This window comes from Sturnira hondurensis, unplaced genomic scaffold (assembly GCF_014824575.4).
Source record: "Sturnira hondurensis isolate 20B ecotype Veracruz unplaced genomic scaffold, ASM1482457v3 Scaffold0017436, whole genome shotgun sequence".
Taxonomy (NCBI): domain Eukaryota; kingdom Metazoa; phylum Chordata; class Mammalia; order Chiroptera; family Phyllostomidae; genus Sturnira; species Sturnira hondurensis.
Genome location: NW_028090067.1, coordinates 10,824,280 through 10,847,207, shown reverse-complemented (window position 1 = coordinate 10,847,207; position 22,928 = coordinate 10,824,280). Strand labels below are relative to the sequence as shown.

General features: G+C 41.9%; 1 protein-coding gene and 1 non-coding gene across 6 annotated transcripts in view; both read left to right on the top strand.

The window, feature by feature from the left end:
* SLC41A2 (solute carrier family 41 member 2) overlaps window positions 1-22,928 on the top strand; it is an 88,678-nt gene that overhangs the window by 14,424 nt on the left and 51,326 nt on the right. For 4 of the 5 annotated variants that reach the window (XM_037068550.1, XM_037068549.1, XM_037068552.1 and 1 more), the window contains exons 2-6: window positions 6,289-7,019; window positions 10,840-10,947; window positions 14,495-14,566; window positions 18,814-18,958; window positions 20,635-20,781. In XM_037068550.1, the coding sequence (XP_036924445.1) occupies window positions 6,465-7,019; window positions 10,840-10,947; window positions 14,495-14,566; window positions 18,814-18,958; window positions 20,635-20,781 (1,027 nt within the window). In that variant the 5' untranslated portion in view covers window positions 6,289-6,464. Of the gene's footprint in view, window positions 1-555; window positions 1,482-6,288; window positions 7,020-10,839; window positions 10,948-14,494; window positions 14,567-18,813; window positions 18,959-20,634; window positions 20,782-22,928 lie in introns of those variants that run through there. The other variant, XM_037068551.1, reaches the window with a different exon arrangement.
* Window positions 11,554-11,659, top strand: LOC119002574 (U6 spliceosomal RNA). The gene has a single exon (XR_005069769.1). It is a non-coding gene; the product is annotated as a U6 spliceosomal RNA (small nuclear RNA).

Here is a 22,928-nt window from a genome sequence, read left to right as displayed (position 1 = left end):
GGAAAGTTTTACATCACTACCTATTAGCTGAATGTGTATGTGAGTGCTTGAAGTCAGTGTAATCAGTTTCCAGTTTAAGCCAAAGAAGTCGAGGTGGTTTGTTTGTTTGTTTTAACTGTGTATTTCAGCCAAAAGAGAGACTCGGGGGGTGCGGGGAAGGGAGGTGCTTTCATTCCACTTCAGAGGTGGCCTTTGATTTAGGGAGGACAGAGTTTGCGAGGTGGCATTTCTTAGCACTTTTCCAAGCACTTTTCGATGAGCTGAACAATGGCAAAAATTATAGGCCAAGGCACGTAGATGACTATAGCTCAGCCATGTTTGGAGCCATTTGAGACCAAGACCTCACAAAGTTTGTGGGACAGTTATTGAGGGGCTCACCTTCGTTCTTTAGCACTGCTACCCCAGGAGAGTTCCTTTTCCTCGGAGAGCTAGAGGAGATGGGCAGGAGAAAGCCAGTCTTTTTTGCTTTTGGTCATACATCGTGGACGATATTACGAGTTACACCCCTGCCCAGCAGCAACAGTGCGTTTAGAATTCAGGAGACTTCTTTTATGTCGCCCTGTTGATTTTTAACTGTTGTGGGTCAAGTGATACATTAAATATCACAGAAAACAGAACGTCAACTGTGCTATGTGGGAATTGGCAGTGGGAGACCAAATGGATACCTTTCTTTTAAAAAAAAGTTTTCTTTTTTTAAACTGTAGGTCATAGGAAAATTGCCAACTATATTTTGAGCACTTTAGCCTGACTTTTCTGTCCTCTCTGTACCCGTAACCCTACATGAATTTGGGTAGATTTCTCTGAGGTAGAATACTTCTATCGTGACCTTTTGGATGAGGCGAAAGTTCTTGGGTGTTGGGAACCATGGGGTATAACGTGTAGAAGGAGGGGGCCTGAAGCAAAGAGATTTGTAACTGAGGAAATAATTTACCTTGTTCAGGTAAACTAGCAGAAGGCTTTGGGTCGGTGTGAAATAATTAGGAACCCAAAATAAGCAATGCAGGGAGCTCGGTGGATGAGAACGATGAAATCAAAAGACTAACTGTGAGAAACGCTTTCAGTGATAGCGGTAGGGCCAGCTCAGGCGGAGAAGGGAGGCCTTTGCTGTGCTTCAGCAGTGGGGCCAGGCTGTCCTCGTGGGCTCTGCTGACTTCTCAAAGGTAAAGGGTTTGGCAGTGAGGTCCGGGCAGGACGGCGGAGGGTGGTGTCACAGCAAACACGAGGAACCCGAAGGGATGGCTGCTGAATAGCTGCCTGGCGTATGTATGTCCTGGGCAGCAATTTGGTGGTAAATTCTTCGCGAAAAGGGAACTTTGGATCAAAAGTGGAAAAGCTGAGGAGTTCAGAGGATGAAACTGATATCTAAAAATCTTTTGAAAATAGTTTTCGCTGGAATGGAAGGAGTTGAATCACTGAGCGAAATTAATGAGGATTTACGTTTACACAGGTTCGGACCTTTCAGATGAACTAGTTGAAGGCAAGTGAGCAGCCATAATGTCAGCCTGCTATTTGGGGGCCACAAAAAGCAAATGAAGTAGAGATTATCCTTCTTTATTATACAACGAAACAGTTAGGTACTTACTGGGTATTGGTTAAAAGGATGTACCAATTTTCTTTTTTACAAAACAAGGAAATAATTTATATAATACCAGTTCTGGCCTAGTTTTGTTTGGTGTGATCTCTCTGCAAGCTAATTTTACTGAGCACATAATACACCCTGTGTGGGGACCGTCTACATTTCAGTAACAATAACACAGAAGACGTTCAAAAAAATTAAAGGAGCAGGATGCACACCTGCAGCATGGCAAGAGTAAGACTGCATAGTGACCGTGGTCAGACTTCTAGGGTATAGTGTGTGTGTGTGTGTACGGAATCTGGCCAGCAGAGTCCGCCTGTTGTGACTGATGACAACGAGAATGCATGCGCAGGCCACAGCAATCCTGTGGAGAAAAAGGGGACGGCACAGCTACTCTCTTAACAGGGGAGCGCCTCGACCCTTTGCTAGACAGGCTTTTATTGTTTTTCTCGGGTCTTACATCAGAGAAAGATTTATTATCTATTACATAGAATATTATTGTCTACATTTTAGGTCCAATCAAGGAAAGGAAAATAACATGCAGAGGGGGATGGCAACGAGCTGATTAGCTCTGTCCTTGGGCAAATTCACACAAGCTTTGGAAATTACCTTGAAGATAGACACTACACATTTGTTGTTTTAGACCAGGGTGATGGAGTTTTAGCAAGAGCGAGCCACAACAGTCCATATGCATTTTCTAGGTCTGAGTCCCACGGGAAAACTCGGTTTGAAGGTCTGGCTCCTGCCCACCACTTCGAGTCTGTCGGTTTTCCATACAGAGCTGAGGCACATTTACCAGGCCAAGACAAACCGGTCCCCTACATGCGTACCTAGGTGTCAGAGGACCGTGATAGGACTTTACTCATGCAAATGTAGAACATCCACCTGATCAACAAGTTTGGAGATTTTTTTCACTAAATGGGATCATTACTGGTAATAGATTACATAAAAACCTTTTTATTGTTATGGGAAGATAACAAAGTATCCCACTCCCGGGTGAGGCCGGATTAGTCGCTGCCCTTTGAGACCGGGCCCTGCTCACTCACCGCTCTGTGGGACGCTTCCCGTGCTGTCGTTCAGCCTTTGCCACGGAGCAGGACGCGCCTCCAGCAGGGGGCGGGTGTTCTCCGAGACATCGCTGCGGTACCTCGCCACACAGGCCTCCCGCTTCTTTTTCTTAACCTTTACCAATAAGGAGCTCGCGTAGCAATGTTTTTCGGGTTCGTGACTAAATTGAATCCAGCACTGTGGTACTGTTTTCAATTAAGTCAGCGGTTCCCTGACACAACTCTGTGGCCAGTGCTGGCACGGGACAGAGCTTTCCTAGGGACGTGGAGCTCCTCATACCTTTAAATGTGTTCAATGGGAAGGCTGCCTTCAGTCTGAGATTTTTGTCCTTTCTACTTTTTTTTTTGGTGTTTAAAATGTAAACTTAATTTTTAGAGAAAGATTTTTAGAGATCTTTTTAGATTATGTGGGTATACATTTAATTTTTTTCTAGTATATTGAGACATAATGGATGTATATCACGGTGTGAGTTTTAAGTGGTTCATGGTACACACCCATAGAAGGAAATTTCTACTACCAAAGTGCATTGCTTAAAAAAATATACTGTTAGGACAGAAACACCACTCAGACGGGCTTAATCAATGAAGGAGTTTTATTGGCCCATGGAATTGGGGAGCTCCAGGGTGGAGTGGCCTTTTAATAAGTGAACTAGAAGTTCTAATGATATTGTCCGGCCCCTGTCATCATGGCCTGGCCCTGGCTCTCCTTCTGTGCATCTTCTTCGAATGAAGATGGGCTTCCACCAAGTGCTGGTGATGGAGGTAGTGGCAGAGGGAGCCTCTTCAGGGAGTGCTTTGGAATTAGGCTATTCCAAAGAGGGGAAGTGAGAAAGCTCTCCCAGAGGCCTTCCACTCTTAGCCCTGTGAGTGATTCATTCTTTGCTAACTCTCTTTCCTTCACAGCCTTTCTCACAAGTTATCTCATTCCTTTGGTCACCTGATTGTTTTTTTTCCCCCCTGAAGAAGCAGGAATGGTGCCTGCTTTGTTGATTGTGTAACCTAGCAGGCACTCAGGAAATAGTAAGCCAACAAATATGTGAATTCCAGGGGAGGACTCAGATCCCACTGAAGCCACCTGTCATTAATTATGTGGTCTGCAGGGCAGGGAGCTGTGGCTGAAGGACCTACCAGCACCTCGTATGGCTTAGGGGAAGGATGGTTTCACACCACAGGGAAGTGGAGATACCATTAGCTGAAAAAATGGGGGAAGAGGCTGAGCAAACAACAAAAATACATACCCACCATTTGTGCTTTATGTTCTTTAAGCATAGTTTAATATTTCACCCAACGGCCCAGTTTGCTGTGTAAGATCACGCATGTTCTGCAGTGCGTGAGGGTGCTTGGCAGAGGGGATGCAGTGGGGCTGAAATGCAGCCCATGGCTCCACTCGCGATCTTCCTTTTTCCAGGAGGCGCTCTGTAAATTTACAGAGAGGCTCTGTGTGGTCTCTGTGCACAGTGGCGCTGGCTGAGTATCTGTCCCTTCACCCAGCCTTCTGAATAGCTTGTACTGAAGTCAGAACACCAGGAGCAAAAGTAAGACCTGGATGAGCCTCTGCTTCTGGATCCCACTGGCCAGCTCAGCGTAGACGCTGTGCTCAGCCACGTCCTGCATATCATCTCAGAGAGATGACTCGTCTCGGAAATTCCCCTTTGACTTTCTTTCCCTACCTTCCATTTTTCTGTTGGTCAAGCGCCCCGAGAACGCAGTTCCAGCTTTCTGGATTTTAGGGTGACCGAGTGGTGATACAGGCACTGTCATCCTTCCTTCTGGTTTGTCTCCATCTCTCTGCATTTCCATTTTGCTCTACCTGGTAATTTTGCTTCAAGAAGAAGAAAATGCCTTTATCTCCATTACTTGCCCTTGGGTGGAGTAGAATGATCTGAGAGCTCAGTCTCTTGGAGGTGTGTTTTATATTTTGTTGGAGTCAAGATATCTTTGAGGCAGTGAAGTGCTCACTATTTAAAAAGAGGTGTGTGGGTGGAAGGAAAAGAAACTCCATATGATTCATTTTGGGCTGCTGGGAATCTCCTAAGTTCCAGACTTACAGCTGAGCCTCCAGCTGCATGGACAGTGCTCAGACAGCTCTGCTAGCCTTATTTATCTCTCTTCCGGGACTGCTTAGCTTCGGCTCCGCTTCCCTCTGGGTGTTGTTTCAATTCACCTGATTTCCTTTGATCACTGGCTGACTCTGCAGGTGGCCACAGTTGGCATCTGGTACTTACTCTACTCATTCGACTCAGTGTAGGTCCATAGGAAGTCTCCACCGACTAAAAGAAGGTATTTGTAGGCCCCAGACATAGATATTCTGAGTCAGTAGGAATTGGGTCCTGGAATCTGTATTTTAAGGTCCAGACCCCTCCATAATTGCAAGAGGGAAAGGAGGAAAATGAGTGAGTGGTGACATAGATGAGCCACACCTTAGCACCCACTTGTCCCCCACGTAGCCCCTTTTCTTTTTCTGTCTGCCATTCCTGATACCGAGTTTCCGATTTAGGGAGAAGAGATGGACATTCTCAGGCACTGCACACAAATACCGCAGAGTGTAATGATTTGCACTAGAAGCAGCTCTCTGGCAGCAACAGTTCTTCGCCTAGCTTGGTGGGTGGGCAGCAGGCGGTGGGGTAAGTGTCCCTTATCAACTCATTGCCAGGTTCCTGGGAAACACCTGAGGCCTGCAGCTCCCTCGTGATAGATGGCTTTGAAAGCATTTGCAGCTGCGGCAGCAGCTGTTCAAATAGGCCGTCTCCCTGGGCAGGCGGGGCATGACCTTGCAGCGTCAGTGCCCATCACTCTGGAACTACAGTGTGCATGTGTCTGTGTCTCTTAGTCCAAAGTCTTCAGAGAGAATCTGGTCATTGGCCAGGGGCCTACTCTGGAATTGTGGGTCCGAGCAGACTTTTTGAGATGCGTATTCAGTAATAAGGGCATTATAAGTTTTCTTTTGGCTGGTTTACAAAGTACAGAATTAAACGAATATTTATAATTCCTTTTCCTAGATAACAGAGGGATTATAGTCCTAAATGAATTATAATGAATTTTTCGTATGTCAGGGCTACAAATATGACTCCAGTCTAATTTATGGGAAATAAATGCACTGTATGTAAAATGGTTAAAATATTTAACAAGCGTTTTTATGGTAGACATTATTATTGTCTCTTCATAACTGAGTAACAAACTGTATATTAAGGTATAAATAGCATGACATGGTTTATTATTTAATGTGCTTAAACTATGACATCATGCCCTGTACCCTTTATTGTGTACTGACTTATGAAAAAGGCTGTAGCAGTGTGATTCTGAGACCTCTCCATAGAAATGGAGGCTATTCCTTGAGGAAATTTGTTCAGTGTTGAACTTCTGGGACAGTCGGAGGCTTTACATAGGTGTTAATTACATAAAGGATGCAAAGATAAGAGGAACGTGACCCAGACCGAGCACCAAACACGCTCTGCACCGTATCTCTGCGCCCAGAGCCGCGTGGCACACCTGCGAGACACACGCGGTTTACGTGTGACGCCCGGGAGGCGCGGGGTCAGGCCCTGAGGGTTGGTTCAAGAACACAGTGTTGTGTGTCTTCGACCGTGACACTCCGAAGCATCGAGATGGTGTATCTGATTTTTAAAATTATGTTTTCTTTTCCAGATGCAATCCCCGTGGGGACCTTCTAAACATCCTTTATTAGTGGAAGCGTTATTTTCCACCGAATGAATGCAGCATCTGAACTGAAACCTGCGTTCGCGTGACTCCGACTCACCGGCGGTGGCGGCGGCTCATGAAGCCTGCGATCTGAGGGGTGCAGGGTCTCCTGCGATGACAATATGACTAATAGCAAAGGCAGGTCTGTTGCTAATCAGACCAGCGGTGGTCGGAGCAGCGGAGGAGGCTTTGTGCGCTGGACTTTAAGCTCACACCCCGTGCAGTCCGATAAGTTTTTAAACTTTCTGTTGAGAATGGTTCCGGTAACTTACCAGAAAAACCAGGACGACAGGCACAAGAAAGCAAACGGCCTCTGGCAGGATGGCCTGTCTACCGCAGCGCCGACTTTCAGCGCGAGGTCCGAGCAACACGTGGAGTATCACGGCTTCTCGGAGCAGAACTTCCACGGCCACAGTGGGCACCCGCCGTCGGGCGGCGGCCAGACGTACGACGACTACGCCAACTACAACTACTGCGACGGAGAGGAGACCTCAGAGACTTGTGCCATGTTGCAGGCTGAGGACGGGTCGAGCGACGGGGACGAGGACGTCATTGTGGAGGCCAGCCGAAAGGCCCCGAAGGAGTCCAGCGGCGTGATGGCGCTGCAGATCCTTGTGCCGTTTCTGCTGGCTGGTTTTGGAACAGTTTCTGCGGGCATGGTTTTGGATGTCGTCCAGGTGGGTTTCCATCCGTAACTTCATTCTTTTCCTTCTTTAAAGTTCCTTACGTGGGTGGCTCATCTCAAACCTGTACTTTAGATTTACGTTATTGCTTAGTAAAATAAACTGATGTTGACTCTGGTAAAGAATTTGCTCTTTGTAGGGGCTTTTCCTGTTTGTTTCCCATTAGCAGTTTTAAGAGAATAGCGTCATTCTGACCATAAAGGAGGTCTTCATAGAGTATTGTGATAGTGAAGTTGCCCCCAAACGGGTTCACACAATACAGAGTGCCCGATAAAAGGCAAAGCGTCTTCCCTCCCCCTCGTATCCAAACCAAACGCTCCCTCCACAGGTTACCACTGGTATGAGTTTGGTGTGTACACACGCAGGCTTTTCTCTGCAGACGTGTGTACATTTGTGCAGAGCTTTTATTTTTTCAAAAATAAAAATGAAATGCTATATATATTTTTCTGCAACTTATGTTCATTGCTTAATAATACATCTTGAACATCTTCTCAAATTAGTAACAAAGGTATTCTGCATTTTAAAATGAATGCCTGGTATTTCATTGTATGCATATGCCAAAATTTACTTATTCATTTCCCCATGCTGATACTTTAATAAATATCCTTATAAATATATTTTCATAAAATTATACTAATGTTTTCATAAAATAGGTTATTTAAAAATTGCTAAGCCTTCGGGTAGGTATATGTGTTTCAAATTTAATAGGTCCTATTCAATTGTTTTTCAAGTAGTTTGTACCAATATGTACTTTTATTTTCCAATGCCTTTATCAACATTGGATTGTCTTGTTTTTTGTTTTTGACAATTGATAGGAAAATATTATCACATTTTCATTAACATTCTTAAATTATCATTTAGTATTTTTCATTGGCTCTTTTTATTTTTTCTGTTAATATATATGAATTACTTTTTTGTGCATTTTATCTATTTTTAAAATGTATGAGGTCTGTGTAGAAGGTATCCAGCCAGGTACTGTGAAAAATAGAGACATTTATTAAAGAAAATACAAGATACAAGAAACGTTGTATATAAGACAATGAAACCTTAGTCCTCTTCAAAGCAGGCACCTTGGGACCTCATACAGTTCTCCCAGTGGCTATCAGCTATCCGGTCATATTTGCTGAATCTCATTCATGGTCTGAAATCTCTTCCCTTTCAAAGGTGATTTCAGTTTTGAGAAAAGCTAGAAGTTGCAGGGCACCAAATCTAGGTGATGGGGGTCTCAGTTACCTGGGTGTTTGATGTTTCACCAAAAAATTGCACAAGATGTGATGCATGAGTGGGCACATTGTTGTGATGCAGCTGCCAATCACCAGTTGTCCACAGCTGTGGCCTTCTGAATCATCTGAATCGTTTCCACGGAGGAGTGTTCAAGTGTAATGCAAAATTTGATGAAGATTTGTGGTTCTACTTGCTCAATCGTTTTGAATGCGACAACCACACAGTATACATGCTCACTCAGTGGCATCTACCGCCCCCACTGACTAGTACAGTAAAGTTGTCATTGTTCACACATGTGTGTGCCAGTGCTCTCTCCTTTGCTGCAAGGTTTTATCAATGTTGCTCAAATTGTTCTCATTGGTTAATAATTTCTGGACTTTTTCCGGACAGACCTGGTATATGCTACTTACCGACTTGTAGTTCTTCACGTAGTTTAGTAACAAAATGACCTATTATTTAAATATTTTCCTAAAGTAGTACATTGTTCAGCTGTGTCATTCTGTTATTATCAGCTTTTACGCACCGGTTAGAGAAAGACTGGGTCTGGGAAAGGCTTCAATGTGCTGTCCTGCACTGTGCTCGTGTCTTCCATTGTCTGCCCCCTAAAAGAAATGTCAGGTCCTTTGTGACTCTGAGACGCTTTCAACAGTTAACATTGTTATCTAAATGGAAAACCTACGTAAGTAGAAACTTAATTTTTTCACCCTCAGATGGAGAAAGAATAGGTAGAGAACTGTGTTAAGAAGTATATTGAGCCCTGGCTGGTGCGGCTCAGTGGACTGAGCGCCGACCTGCAAATTACAAAGGTCGCCGGTTTGATTTCCAGTCAGGGCGTGTTGTGGGTCGGATCCCCAGTTGGGGGCTTGCAAGAGATAACCGATTGAAGTTTCTCTTCCTTTCTCCCTCCTCTAAAAATAAATAAAAATAAAATCTTTTTTTAAAGAAGTATATTGAAATTTTGAATAAACTATATTCAAGGGGGCCCATGCCTACCTGTTCACTTGAAATATAATTTTTCAAGCTCCTAGAGTAGTATCACAGGTGCTAAAATCAATGAACTAATTTGGTAGACTTTTTTTGACATATCAATTATTGTGAAGGAGCACCAAACAGTTAGCTATGGAATGGGTCATACATAGGAATAATATGTTACAGCATGGATTGTTAGGCAGAATGTTCACATAGCTCATTATGTAAATACGTTTCTCTGGCGTAATGTTTACTTATTTCTTGATACTGTGCTATTTGAGAGAACAGCACATGTATAATTGGAAAAAGCCCCTTTTGTGATTTTGTGAACTTTAATACGTACCTCTGAGCCTGAGGCATGTGGACCTGGTATCCAGCAAGTTGCTAAAATCATTTAGTAATTTTAAGAATTTTTCTGTAAGTTCTTTGAAATTCCTTCATCATAATCATATTATCTATGGATAATGACAGTTTTCTTTCTTTCTAAATCTTACATGTTTTAACTCTTTTCCTTCCCATTCTGTAGTGGCTAGGACTTCCAAAGTATTATACCATAAAAAGGAAGTGGTAAGAGCAGGAAACCTTGCCTTATTCCAGATCTCAACGTATAAGCTTTCGGTATATAAGCTCAAAGTATAGTTGGTCATGAAGCAGGGGGCTGGCTGTTGATTTTTGTGATATTCTTTATCAGATTAAGGAAGATTGTTTTTTAGTTTGCTAAGGTTTCTTTTTGTAAAATCATGACTGGAGGTTGAATTTTATCAAATACTTTTACTTATATTTATTTTCAACTTTATTTCTTGCTATGTTGACTCATATTGATTAAACCGCCCTTATATTTCTGAGATAAAGGTAACCTGGCCATGATTTGTTGTTGTTTGTATAAGATTCTGATTGTTAATATTTTCTTCAGAATTCTTGCATTTATATTCATATATAAGATTAGCCTATAATTGTCCTCATAATGTCATTGGCAGATTTCATATTAAGGTAGTGCTAGTCCCTTAGGTAAATTTGAAAATGTTCTCCGTTTACCGCCTACTCTTTTTTAAGTTTTATGTAACTGTCATTATTTCTTTCTTAAGTACTTGGTATAATTTCCTGATGAATGCATCTGGGCCTGCAGTTTTCTTTGTGGGAATATTTTTAATTACAGCTCGAGTTTCTTGAAAGATTTTATCTATTTATTTTTAGAGAGGGGGAAGGGAGGGCAAGAGAGAGGGAGAGAAACATCAATGTGTGGGAGATACATCGGTCTGTTGCTTCTCTCATGCCTCCTACTGGGGTCCTGGCCTGCAACCCAGGCATGTGCCCTGACTGGGAATCAGACTGGTGACCTTTTGGTTCACAGACCAGTGGTCAATCCACTGACCCACACAAGCCAGTGCCCAGCTTGAGTTCCTTTAAAAGTCACGAGGCTCATTAAATTTTATGTCTCTTTTTGTGTTACTCTTGGTAAGTTTTTGTGTTTTATTTTAACTCTTATGTCCCTAGAAGTATCTCTAGCAGTGGGTGGTTTAAACAACAGACGTCTATTCTCAAAGTTGTGGAAGCTGGGAAGTCCAAAATCAAGGTGCAAATGAAAAGAGTGTCTGAAAGTTCTTTTTTTTTTTTCTTACAGCACTGGGAGGTGTTCAAAAAAGTAACGGAAGTTTTCATTTTAGTTCCTGCACTACTTGGTCTCAAAGGGAACTTGGAAATGACATTGGCATCTAGACTATCCACTGCAGTAAGTTTTCCCCACCTCAAAGTATATATGGTTAAAACCATGTACAGTCAGGTTCACTTCCATGAGCCACCTGCCCATTGCATGTCAGCCAAAAATTAATTAAGCCATCAGAGGGTATTATTAATTGGTATCTTGGAAGCCAGTGACATCGCTTCATTGTTACACGTTTATATTCAAAATTTAAAAGACAAATTCTTCTCAGGTGATCATGTGAAGCAGTAAGTCTGAAAATATTAAAATAAATAGTATAAGTGAGGGCGACAAGCTTAGCTCATCTGAAAATATTTGAAATGCATCACCAGCAAGCAGTGGGCACAGCTTTAGTTTATGAAGGGATTTCAGTGAAACTGCGTCATCGCTCTCAACCAAATCTTCAAACCTAAGAATGAAAGAGGTAAGTTTTTATCTCATCAAATATTCCATGAGCAGAAAGAAAGCCTAATAATTTGGCAACACCACCATTCTCAGCAGTAGATTGGCAAAGCCAGCCGCACACAGTCACGGTTCTCTCGTTTGAAAGTGGGCATCTCTGCAGCATTAAAAACGCGAAGTCTGGTGACCACAGGATCAGCCTGCAGCTCTCACTGTTAAGAAAGGATTTCTAGCACTCGCTTCGGCCGCGCATACACTCAAATTGGAACAACACAGTGAAGATTAGCATGGCTCCTGGTGCGAGGATGGCATGCCAATTTGTGGAGCGTTCCATATTTTACAAATATTATTTCTAGAAAATTTAATAAGAAAATGGTAACATCATTTAAAATGTGCTTAAATTTCTTATTTTTTTTTAGTCTCCCGGGAATTTATTATGTAATGGTCACATCTGGTGCCGCTGAATATTGGTTTGAACACTTGGCCATTAGACATCCGGTGGGAACGTGTGTCCAGCACACCTTTAGCTTTTGTCTTGGAACAGAGTTGTTCTGTAATCTCACCAAGGTTTTCAGAGTTAATCGTTGTATAGACATGCGTTCCATGTGTCTTTTCTCCCCCAGTGATTTATACATGCATCATGTTTTAAAAACTGGTGGATTACCCAGGTAGAACCCATTCCAAAAGGCTTTTTGGCAGGAGAGGAAAATAAAGAAAGATCTTGCAAAGTGTAGGCTTTTTTTGTTTTAGGGGATTCCCCAAAACCTGGATCGCATGTGGCGAAAACCCTACAGTCTTACCAGCTTGAGGTAAGGGAGTCAAAAAAATAAAATAAAGGCAGAACAGTGACAGGAGCCTGTACTTTGTAGACAAATATACTAGCTAAAATTTGTGACTTTTTGCTTTTTTGATTAAGTGCCTTCTGTGACTTATGCATAGCTATAGTGGCATAAAGTTGAAGTTTTATCGGTTTGAATTATCAGGTAAACACAGTTTGGAGCTGACCGCAGGTGGAAATTTGGGGGAAATCCCAGCAGCACGAGAACCAGAGAGAAGAGCCCTAGAGTCTGAGTAGAAATTCTGCCCAAGCGTTTGGCTGGCTGTTCAGCTACACAGGTGCCAAGGAGACCCCCACACGGCTAGGCTGAAAGCAGGACTTGGGAGCTGAAAGAGCCGAGCAGAGATGGGAGCCACTGCCCACGGAGGGAGACCCATGGGTCTGTAATAATGAGTCTGTGAAAATTAACCGCACATTACAAGGGAAAGCCAGTAATCCTCAGAACAATACAGCATTTCCAGTCATGGGGCGTATTATTACGCGGTCCAGTTTTCAGCCAGAAAATCACTGCATGTGGAAAGAAACACAAAGGTGTGATTGATTTATAGTCAGGAAAAGTGTGATTCCTATTCGCTCATTGGAAAGTGACTGGAAATGGGCCCACATGTTGGATTTAACAACATCCTTCAAAGCTACTAGTATAAATATGTTCAAAGGAAAAAATGTTCAAAGAATTAAACATATGTCTTAATGAGTGAACAGATGGCAAATCTTAGGAATAATGGATACTGTCGAAAAGAATCCAATGTATTGTGTTGGTGGTAGCGGAAGAGAGGGTTTATGCGTTTGATGCTATTGAAGTGATTGAGTGAATGATATGAAGGATGGAGAGGAAAAATTGCTGAGAAAATATAAACAGAGCCTCAGATACCTTAGACAATAAAGTGATTTTAAACATGTATATGATTTATTGATGTGCTAAATATGGTCAAATGTTAATATGTGACAAAGCTAGGTGGTAGGACTCTAATTGCTTGTTCCCTTTAAAAGCCGTTCCTGCTGTATGACTTTATCTTGCTCACTTTTAAAAAATTAACTTTGTCGAAGTGTTTTGATAGGGATTGCGTTAAATCTAGAGATTGCTTTAGGTAATATGGACATTTTAATGATGTTAATTCTCCCAGTCCAGGAGCGAGGAACGTCTTTCCATTACTTTGGGTCTTCTTCAGTTCCTTTCAGCAATGTCTGGTATATCCCAGTGTCTCATACCCATCTCTTGAACGCTAAACCTGAGATAGTTTCACTCTTTGAACGCTGCTTGTCCCTTATTACTCGTCTGAGCAAAAATCCAAGGTGGATTTTTGCAAATACAAATTAAGACAGCAGGAGTAATTGTGCAAAAACACTGAGAAATCTTAGTATGTACATTTGCTGGATACTCTGAGACTACAGTCCAGAGTAAGGTTGGACAACAGAATCTGTTTCCTAGATTGATACAGGAGATGTTGTTGTGGCACTTAACCTAGTAGTCTGAGGGTAGTGAGCCAAACCCCAGTTGGGCCATGCTTAAAACTACCCACAAAAAATAACCTTTATATAGTTTCCGCTTTCCCCGTTCACCGATCTTCCATGACCAAGCAGGTGCTGAAGAATTGAAATCTGTCTCAGTCTGGTATTTTTAATCATGGTTGCTCACTGTTTTTCAAAATACTGCATTAGAAAACCTGTCAGATTTGGATATGCATTTTTTGAATCCCAAGTGGCTGATACGAATGATTTGGCCTACAGTGCAGTTCAATATGTGAACAATAATCTGTTTTGGAGAGTATCCTTCCGCTTAGCAGAAAGATGTATAAACTTTAATAGTGGGATACGTGACCAAAATTCACATGGGACTGAGTGGCCATCTTATTGTTAACACGGTTAGTCATGACTCAAATATAAAGTATGTACAAATGAATTATTTGTTTGTGTCTGGGTTTTTGGTCAATAATTCTTCAAATTACAGTACTTTCATGATGTGGAATTCGATGCTAGCACCTCAAAATTATGTACTTATATTGGGCCTAAATATGTAAAATATGACATGTTAGGGTGCACTTTATGCTATTAGTTGTAAAATAACATTAGCAGGCAGGCAGGTAGTACTAGCTGGTCCACTGATTCTTGTGAGCTAGTAATTAAGAAAAAAACAACAACAACGCATCTTAAATATCTCAGGCAACCTGTGTGTGAGATGCAAGGCTGATAATGAGTTCAGAGTTATATTTAAAGTCCAATGTGAGTTCACCAGATTTACTGAAGAATTATCTTTGGCTTTACGACTTCACATGCTGTTTAACAGAACAGAGAGCATATAGATTATTCCATAACATATGAGAATTTCTACCTTAACAGGTAAATATCGGGAAGATGGATTCACCCATTGAGAAGTGGAATCTAATAATTGGCAACTTGGCTTTAAAACAAGTAAGTGATGCACATATGTGTTTATAGACCTTGGATTCACAGCTCTGGGTGCTGCCTGCAGAGTGGAATACGTTTTAGTCAAGCCTGCCATTTGAGTGTTCCAGGGGCCCACGATGATAACTCAGTGCTGTGAGAAAGGGGTGGGGTACGTGAACATCGTGACTTGAAAGTTGTCTTTGTCTAGAAACTGATCATGTTCTTCTAAATATGAAAAATAGGTCACATACATAATATAGAAAGTACTTTCTACCGTAAGTGTGTAAGAGAGCCAGAAATTGAGTTAATGTCCGTACAAATAAGTATTTAGCACTTCATGGCTTAGGTACTATTTTTCTACTTTGATGTTTTATACAAATTCTCTTATTTAATTGAACTTTGCTCTTTTTCAGTTTTGATTTTTTATTTACTATTTTTTGGAGGTTCTTTTAAGAGTTTATTTCAGTCAAAATGAGGATATATTCCTAAAAGTGAGATCTCAAATGCTCCCGAGAATCCTTCACTCTTTTTATATATCGTGGTCAGATGTTTGATTAAGCCGAGTTTTCCTTAATTTGTCAATAATACCAATGTTAATGTACATGAACACATTAAATTGTCCATTATGAAGCCCTGGCTGGTGTAGCTCAGTGGATTGAGCACGGGCCTGCGAACCAGAGGATCATGGTTCGATTTTCAGTCAGGGCACATGCCTGGGTTGTGGGCCGGTTCCTTGCAGGCCAACTACCAGCAGGGGACACACGAAAGGCAACCATACATTGATGTTTCTCTCCGTCTCTCCTTCCCCTCTAAAGATAAATAAAATCTTTAAAAAATAAAAAAAAAATTGTCCGTTATGTACACACAAATTTACGTATAAATTATCTACAGTTCTTTCCCATTTCAGGTGACTGTCTCTTCTTTTCCCACCACCTTCTCGCATCTCCAGGACACAGGAAGGCAGCTCCCTAAGTAACTCTAGCATTCTAGCAAGTGTGAGCTTAGGAAACGCTTATTTGTTTTTTCTTAAATCCTCACCTGAAGACATTTTTTATTGCTTTTAGAGAGAGAGACATCACTGTAAGAGAGAAACACGGATTGGTTGTCTCTCACACATACCCCAGCTAGGGATTGAACCCACACACCCTGGATATTTGCCCTGACTTGGAATCGAACTGGCAACAATTCAATTTATGGGATGATGCTCCAACCAATGGAGCCACACTCTCCGGGAATGCTTAATTATTTTAATGTTAGGTCAAGTAGGACATCATGTTGAGAACACGGTTGTAAAAGAGTGATTTATTATATTGTATTTCAAAGGCAAGGAAATAAGGGAAATTTGGGGATATAGACTTTTTAAAAAATACTCATGAAACTACTGCTAAAGTCAGAAGGTTAGAGATAATAAAATGTGGTATCTAATCTAATCTAATCTAATCTCAGCTCTGACTTTACTCAGCTGTGTAACCTTTGTTAACATCCTTAACCTTCCTGGACTTACTTTTCTTCTTTTAAGGTGCAGTATTACACTAGGGATGTCCGTGATCTGTGTCAGCTTGAAACTGTAGGAATCTGTGCAGGGATGATAACCAAAACATATACCAACCAGTAGACTACTGTAATTTAATCTATAAGTAAAACTTTGGAATTATAGTTTTAATTTAATTTTATTTGGTGAATATCCTAAACTCTTACCAAGTGGTATGAGTTGTATCCATCAAATCATTCCAATAATTCCCATCTCAGCTTTTAATCTTTGCTTCCACTCTTGGTCTGAGACTTTCCCTTGTCATCCTCTCTCCCTGCAACTGTTGGTCAGGATGGGAGCCAGAGGTGGCTGGGGACTCACCGGTCCTAGATGCCATGTCCTGAAGTCTGTGTGTGTGTGTCTGTCTCACTCCACCAAGAACGCATGAGAAACAGGGTGGCCCACATAGGCCCATCAGGACGCACTTGGTGCCAGCCAGTGAGGCAGCTACTGGTTGGAGTCCAGGAAGCCATGGAGAGAACAGAAGGGAGAAAAAAAGGCCATGTTGGGGTGGTGGTTGTGCTCTGACTGAGGCTTTATCTGCTAAAGCCTGTGAAGGAGGAGATGAGCATGGGGAAGGGCTGGGGATGGGCTAGAAAAACGGCTTCTCTGACTGTCTGGCTACAGAGGGTAGAGGCAGGGAAGGATGGGAAGCACAGAGCAGGCACTCAGGAGCTGGAATGGGTGCTTTCTGAGAATTGTATTCAGTGTGATCCCAAGCAGATGACCTCTTATAGGTTTCTTAACTGTGGTTCAGGGTGGCCGCCTTGACCAGTGTGTAAATTGTCAAATGAAGCAAAGTTCCCACTCCCACTGGAGAACCCTTACATGACCGGGAGGGCTGTGCCCTGAGCTCAGTCTAGTTAGGGCTCTGGCCCCATTCACCGCCCCAGCCACTCCTTGAATGCAGACTTAGCTCTTCTCTTGGATACAATCAGGCACTACTTTTGCAGGTTTACGGACTAGGACTTCCTCATCTCAGCTGTGTGCTTCCATTTCCACTTATATTCATGTATGTATGTGCTTCCATTTCCACTTATATTCATGTATGTATTTTCCAGCATGCCTGCCACAGGCTCTCTAGCTCTGTATGTTATTTCCAAGAAAAACCTTGGAATCACAGTGCTAGAATTTACATTAGTAATTGATTTTACTGCTTTTACCTGTTATCTTATTTACTCACCAGTGTGAAAATGCTGACCTAGTTTGGCAGCGGGTACAGCCAGAGTGATGCTGACAGCTCGCATCTGAGCTCTGAACCTGTGGGTGGGTCACCAGGAGCTGACAGAGATCGTGGGGCCAGAATTCAGGCTGTCTATACTCGCTGGCCCTGGCTCTTCTGGCTCCTCTGTCAGTTTTCTGTGTGGCAGGATTAGTTTTTGTTTTTTAACCCAGAGTCCTGGTTCCAGTACATGGCTTAGCTTCGGAAAGCCTGTGAGCACCCAGAAATCCTATTCCAAATACTGTATCTCTATAAAATTTTTGTCAGATTGTCAAAGGAGTCCATGACACAAAGACAGTTAAGAATCAATAAACCAGATGATTCCTTAAGGATTTTTTTTCTTGAAAAAAAAAAGATTTTACTTATTTAATTTTAGAGAGGGAAGGAAGAGAGGAAGAGAAACACCAATGTGTGGTTGCCTCTCATGCGCCCCCTACTGGGCACCTGGCCAGCAACCTAGGCATGTGCTTTGATTGGAAATTGAACCAAGCGACCTTAAGGTTTTCTTTTAGTTTTGACATTCTACTAATACAATTCTAAGAGTGCCCAGCCAGTGTTCCTTTCTTAGTTGCCGGGTTTTTGGGTTTTTTTAAAGTATTGCTTTATGCCACCACTGTGGAAAGCATTTTATGTATTAATGTAATGCATTCACATCTCAAGATAACCCTTTTAAATTCAATGTTGTCATTGTCATTTTTCAGATTAGAGGCTGAACTTTTTATACCATTGATCATGATTGTGATTATACTTAAGGTTTAATGTCTGTCTCTCCCATCGACCAAGAGCTCTTTGAGAGCAAGGACTGAATCTACTTTGACTACAGTTGTAGCCCAACACCAAGCATAGTGCCTGATACATAAGAGATACTAAGTTAATAGTTGTTGAAGGAATAAATTTGAATAATTTGCCACGAGATTAAGTGCTATATTCAGGAGTCAGACTCTTATCATTGGATTATAAAATCCATTCTCTTGCCAACACCGCCTCTAGCGTCAGATTTCAGTTTTGTGGGTGGAGCGCTTTTCTGGGATGATCTGTGGATTGCACCGTCAAAGTCACTGCCTGTTAAAGAACAGGTTCCTGGACCCTGTTCCATACCTATTGCCACCAGATCAGTGCGTCTTGAGAACCCACTGCCTTTAGGGAATGTTAAAACTAAAAATACAGGGCCAGGCAAGAATAACATTCCTTTTTTTATTACAAATTCTTGTATTAGAAAGTCATAAGCATGTATAATATAACAAATCACACTCAAGCACTGCAGATGACATTTTAGGTGAAATGTTCAAATTAAAACTGTAAATTATTATACTCCTATTATCACCCTACCAACCACACTCAGGCGGGCGTTACTTCTGCCTCACCCTGTATCGTAGCTTCTCTACCAGGTAAGACAGCTCAGTGACCATATGCAATAGTTTCTCTGACTTCTTATATGCATATTTATATAAGCAAACTTTACAAAAATATGTTTTTGAGATGAATAATTCTGTTGATTTTATGAACATTTTTTTTTAGGTTCAAGCAACTGTAGTTGGTTTTCTAGCGGCTGTGGCAGCGATGATATTGGGCTGGATCCCAGAGGGCAAGTACTACCTCGATCATTCCATACTTCTGTGCTCCAGCAGCGTAGCCACCGCCTTCATTGCATCCCTTCTGCAGGGTGAGCGCGTTTTACAAATGTCTGCACCTACAGTCTTTTATTTCCCCGGCTTGGGCCTGTTTTTATTTAAATGATACGTGTCTGTAATAAAGACCATCAGAAAGTTATGTACAGACTTTCAAAAGATCTTATTTCAGGAAGAGTTACACTTATTATATGTAAACCTTAGTGCAGAACAGGCTTTCTGAGTTGCCTCCTGGCCTCATGGGCGCTGGGACAGCTCCCAAACAAGATCAGGCGAACAGCTCACACAGCCGATGGTTTCTGTTGACCTGATCGGGAAACTGCTTTCGGGGAGTCATGCTGGGGGTCTACTGTCTTGTCAGTTCAGCAACAAGGATTCTTAGGCTTCTGAGTTCCGAAAGCAGTCTCGCTGTAGAAGTCTTTTATTTTTCCTCAACTTTTTAAAACCGATATTTATTTGTTTATTTTTAGAGAGAGGGGAAGAAAGGGAGAAAGAGAGAGAGAAACATCGATTGTTCGCCTCTTGCAGGTGCCCTAACTGGCCACTGGCTCGCAACCCAGGCGTGTGTCCTGACCAGGAATCGAACTGACGACCTTTTGCTTTGTGGTCCAGTGCCCGACCAACTGAGCCACACCAGTCAGGGCTTTGTAGATAAAGTTTCAAATTTCAAAGAAAACTCTTCAGTATCTCTCTGGCAATACAAATATAATCATAAGCTTAATATAGCAGATTGTGGGCTATCGAATTTCAAAGAGCCAGAAGTTTTTTAAAAATTAACTATATCAGGCAGTTTCAGTTGGAGTATCATTTAAAAATATTTATTAATACAAACTCCACTAGTTGGCTAGAAGAAAATCATGTAGAGTCATTTCCAGTCTACAAATGCTAAGATGTCTTGTTCTATTGTAGCCATACTTAGGCTTCCATATTGATTTTTAACTGGCACACAGTAAAACTAATCTTAAATTGTCTCTCCTCTGCATGCTTTTAATGAGGGTTGGCATGAGAAAATGTATACAGTTAGGTGTAGATGTAACCATTATCATTTTCCTCCCATTTTCCTTCCACTTACAAGTGGAAGTGCAGAGTCCCGTTTTGATCTCCTAGTCTTCAGCTGTAGGTTCCTAGACAAAAACTTTGGGTCGAGGGACTGTCTTTTACGAAGACAACTTCTGGCCTCCTGTTCAAAATTTAATTACCCTCCTCTTAGTATTTTAATACTCTGCATAATAAAATGGAGCAAGCATTGCTGGCTACCATGACGTTACACACACCTGTTTTTATTGGTGTTCTTCCCAACGGCAGTGCATATAAATATGACTTGCATCTTCTTTGACATTTTCGTGCTTTATTTGAAGGTTAAAATGAAATCTTTGGGTTTGATGCACCCAAGTACATGACATCTAAGACATACACATTACATGTTACTAAATCTGAAACTTCAGCATTCATGTTATTTTACAGTAGTTTTCGGGTGTCTAAGTGCAGTACTGAACTTCTCAGGTCTGTTGTCTGAGCAGTCCCCACGGGGGTTTTGTTGAAAGGCATTTGGCTAGAGCAGGAGTCACATGTTTTGTTTGCTGTTGTCAGCTTGCCTAAGCAGTGTCGCTGGGGCTGAACTGCTGTGTGTCCAGCCTGTATACTTCAGTGTGGAGGGGGGTTGGTTGTCTTTAAAACTGTAGGATGAAGGTAACAGCGTTCTTTCTTCCAGGGATAATAATGGTTGGTGTCATCGTTGGTTCGAAGAAGACCGGCATCAATCCCGATAACGTTGCCACGCCCATTGCTGCTAGTTTTGGTGACCTTATAACACTTGCCATATTAGCTTGGATAAGTCAGGGTTTGTACTCCTGCCTTGGTGAGTTGACTTGAAACAAAATACAGTATGTTCCTGGGTGTCTTTAAATAAATATTATTATAACAGTGCCATGAAGCTGTGGTGGGTGGCCTTCATCCGAATTAGAACTACGGTTGAGACTGACTAGGACAATAATGGCCATTCATTGTATACCTTCTATGTGTTATGGTTCTCATATATTTTCTTCTTACAGAGTTTAAAACTGTATAAGGTTTATCATCTCTAATTCCAGGTGAGAAAACTGAGGATCATACAGGTTGTGTATGTTCCCCACTACCGGTAGGAAGGTTGAACGTGGCCTGTCATGTTCTGTGACTTCTGCCCTTTCCTCTAAATGTGGAGCCAGCCAGGAGTCCACCCAGTGTTCTGATATGTGCAATGTCCCTTGTGTCCGGGACATAAGGTTATGGCAAGGCTTGAAACTTAGTGATTTTCCCCAATCAGAAACCAGCATGGTGATTAACAAGAGGAAAAAAAAATCACCATGAACATTAACCTGAACATTAACCTGAACATTATGTGACGTTGGAGTCACCTTATAGATATGATTCCTGATGATAGTGATAGAGTATTTATAGAACCTACTGAATTGTTTTACTACAGATTTATACTCTGGGACTACTATCGATGTAAATGACTATGATTTGTGAGAATTGATTTAGTGCTAACAGTTGGTTGTGGTTCATTTTTTTTTAGATGCCAAATTTTTTAAATTTGGCATCTAAAACCCACAGTAATAGAAACCCACAGTAATACAAAGAAAAAAAAGATAGTTTATATGGCAAACCAGAAGAATTTATTCACATATCGTTATATATTTTCATGGATTCCATACAAACTTATGGTATATTTTACAGTAAATCTAAAGTATGTCTGGTTTGAAGAAGAGTCGGAGATAAATGTTTTCAAACTAAAGAAAGGGTTTTCACTTAATGAAGGCAGAAATTATCTACTACTTTTGGAGACATCAAGGGAGGCTTTCTATAGTATATAAAGTTACCTGAATCATTTAATGAGTGGCATAACAATATTTGGGGACTTCCGATCAAGATGGCAATGTAGGCAGACATGGCTCACCTCTTCCCACAACCACATAAAGATTACAGCTAAAATATAGAACATCCATCACTCAGGAATGTCAGAAATTGGGCCGAATGGAAGTCTGACAACTGTGGAATTGAAGAAACCACATCCATCCAGACTGGTAGGAGGGGCACAGACGCAGGACAGACAGAACCCACATAGCTAAAAAGTCAGGAGGGGTATCTTGGAAGGAGTCCCACACCAGGCTCCCCAGCTCAGAAAGATAAGTCGCCACCACTTCTGGCTGCAAAAACCAGCGAGGATTGAATCGGTGGAAGAACTTCTGGAGCCTCAAGCAGTTCCTCCTAAAGAACCCCCACACAGACTCACCTACTCAGACTCACTCCTGAGCTCCAAACAGTATCCAGTAAGATTTGATGCACACGTTCGAGGAATATTTCTCTCATTTAGAAGGTTGTATGTTTCCACCTGAAGTAAGGACAATAGATGATCAATGGCCCACATGTCAGACCTTGTTCCCACAGGTCTCATGTTTTTTTGTTGCTGTGGAATGCTCAAGGAATGATGTAAATTCAAGTCTATGCAGGATAATCCTCAATCCCTTTCTCTCCTCATCAGTAAAAGCACAGAAAATGAGAGTGAAGTTACTAATGGGGTAATCTTCTCTAATGTATATTCTTGGGTGATAATTGGTCATACTTTTCTCCTGAAAATTATTACACAGTTTAGAAATTGATGCTGAAGTCAAGGATTGAAACATTAGCTTATGGCTGGTGTTAGAGAATGTGACTAAATGCTGTTCTCCTCCTGTGCTAATTAAACGCATCCACCCACTCCCAGGCAGATAGCTGGGCAGCTTGTCGTCCTCACCCCCACAGGACAGGCTGCCAAATGTGTTGGGGAGGGGACTGTCATTGCGAGGCTGCATCCCCAAAGAGAAAGGGATGAGTTGGCCAGGCTTTGTGCCCCTTACCCTAGTCTTACCAATTAGGTGAGTCTCTCCCACTTTGAGGAAGAGGGAAGAAGGGGAGAGTAGAAGAGGGTGAAAGGTTTCTTCCTAAGAGGACAGACATTCTGTGGGTCTGGCCAGGAACACTGAAGAT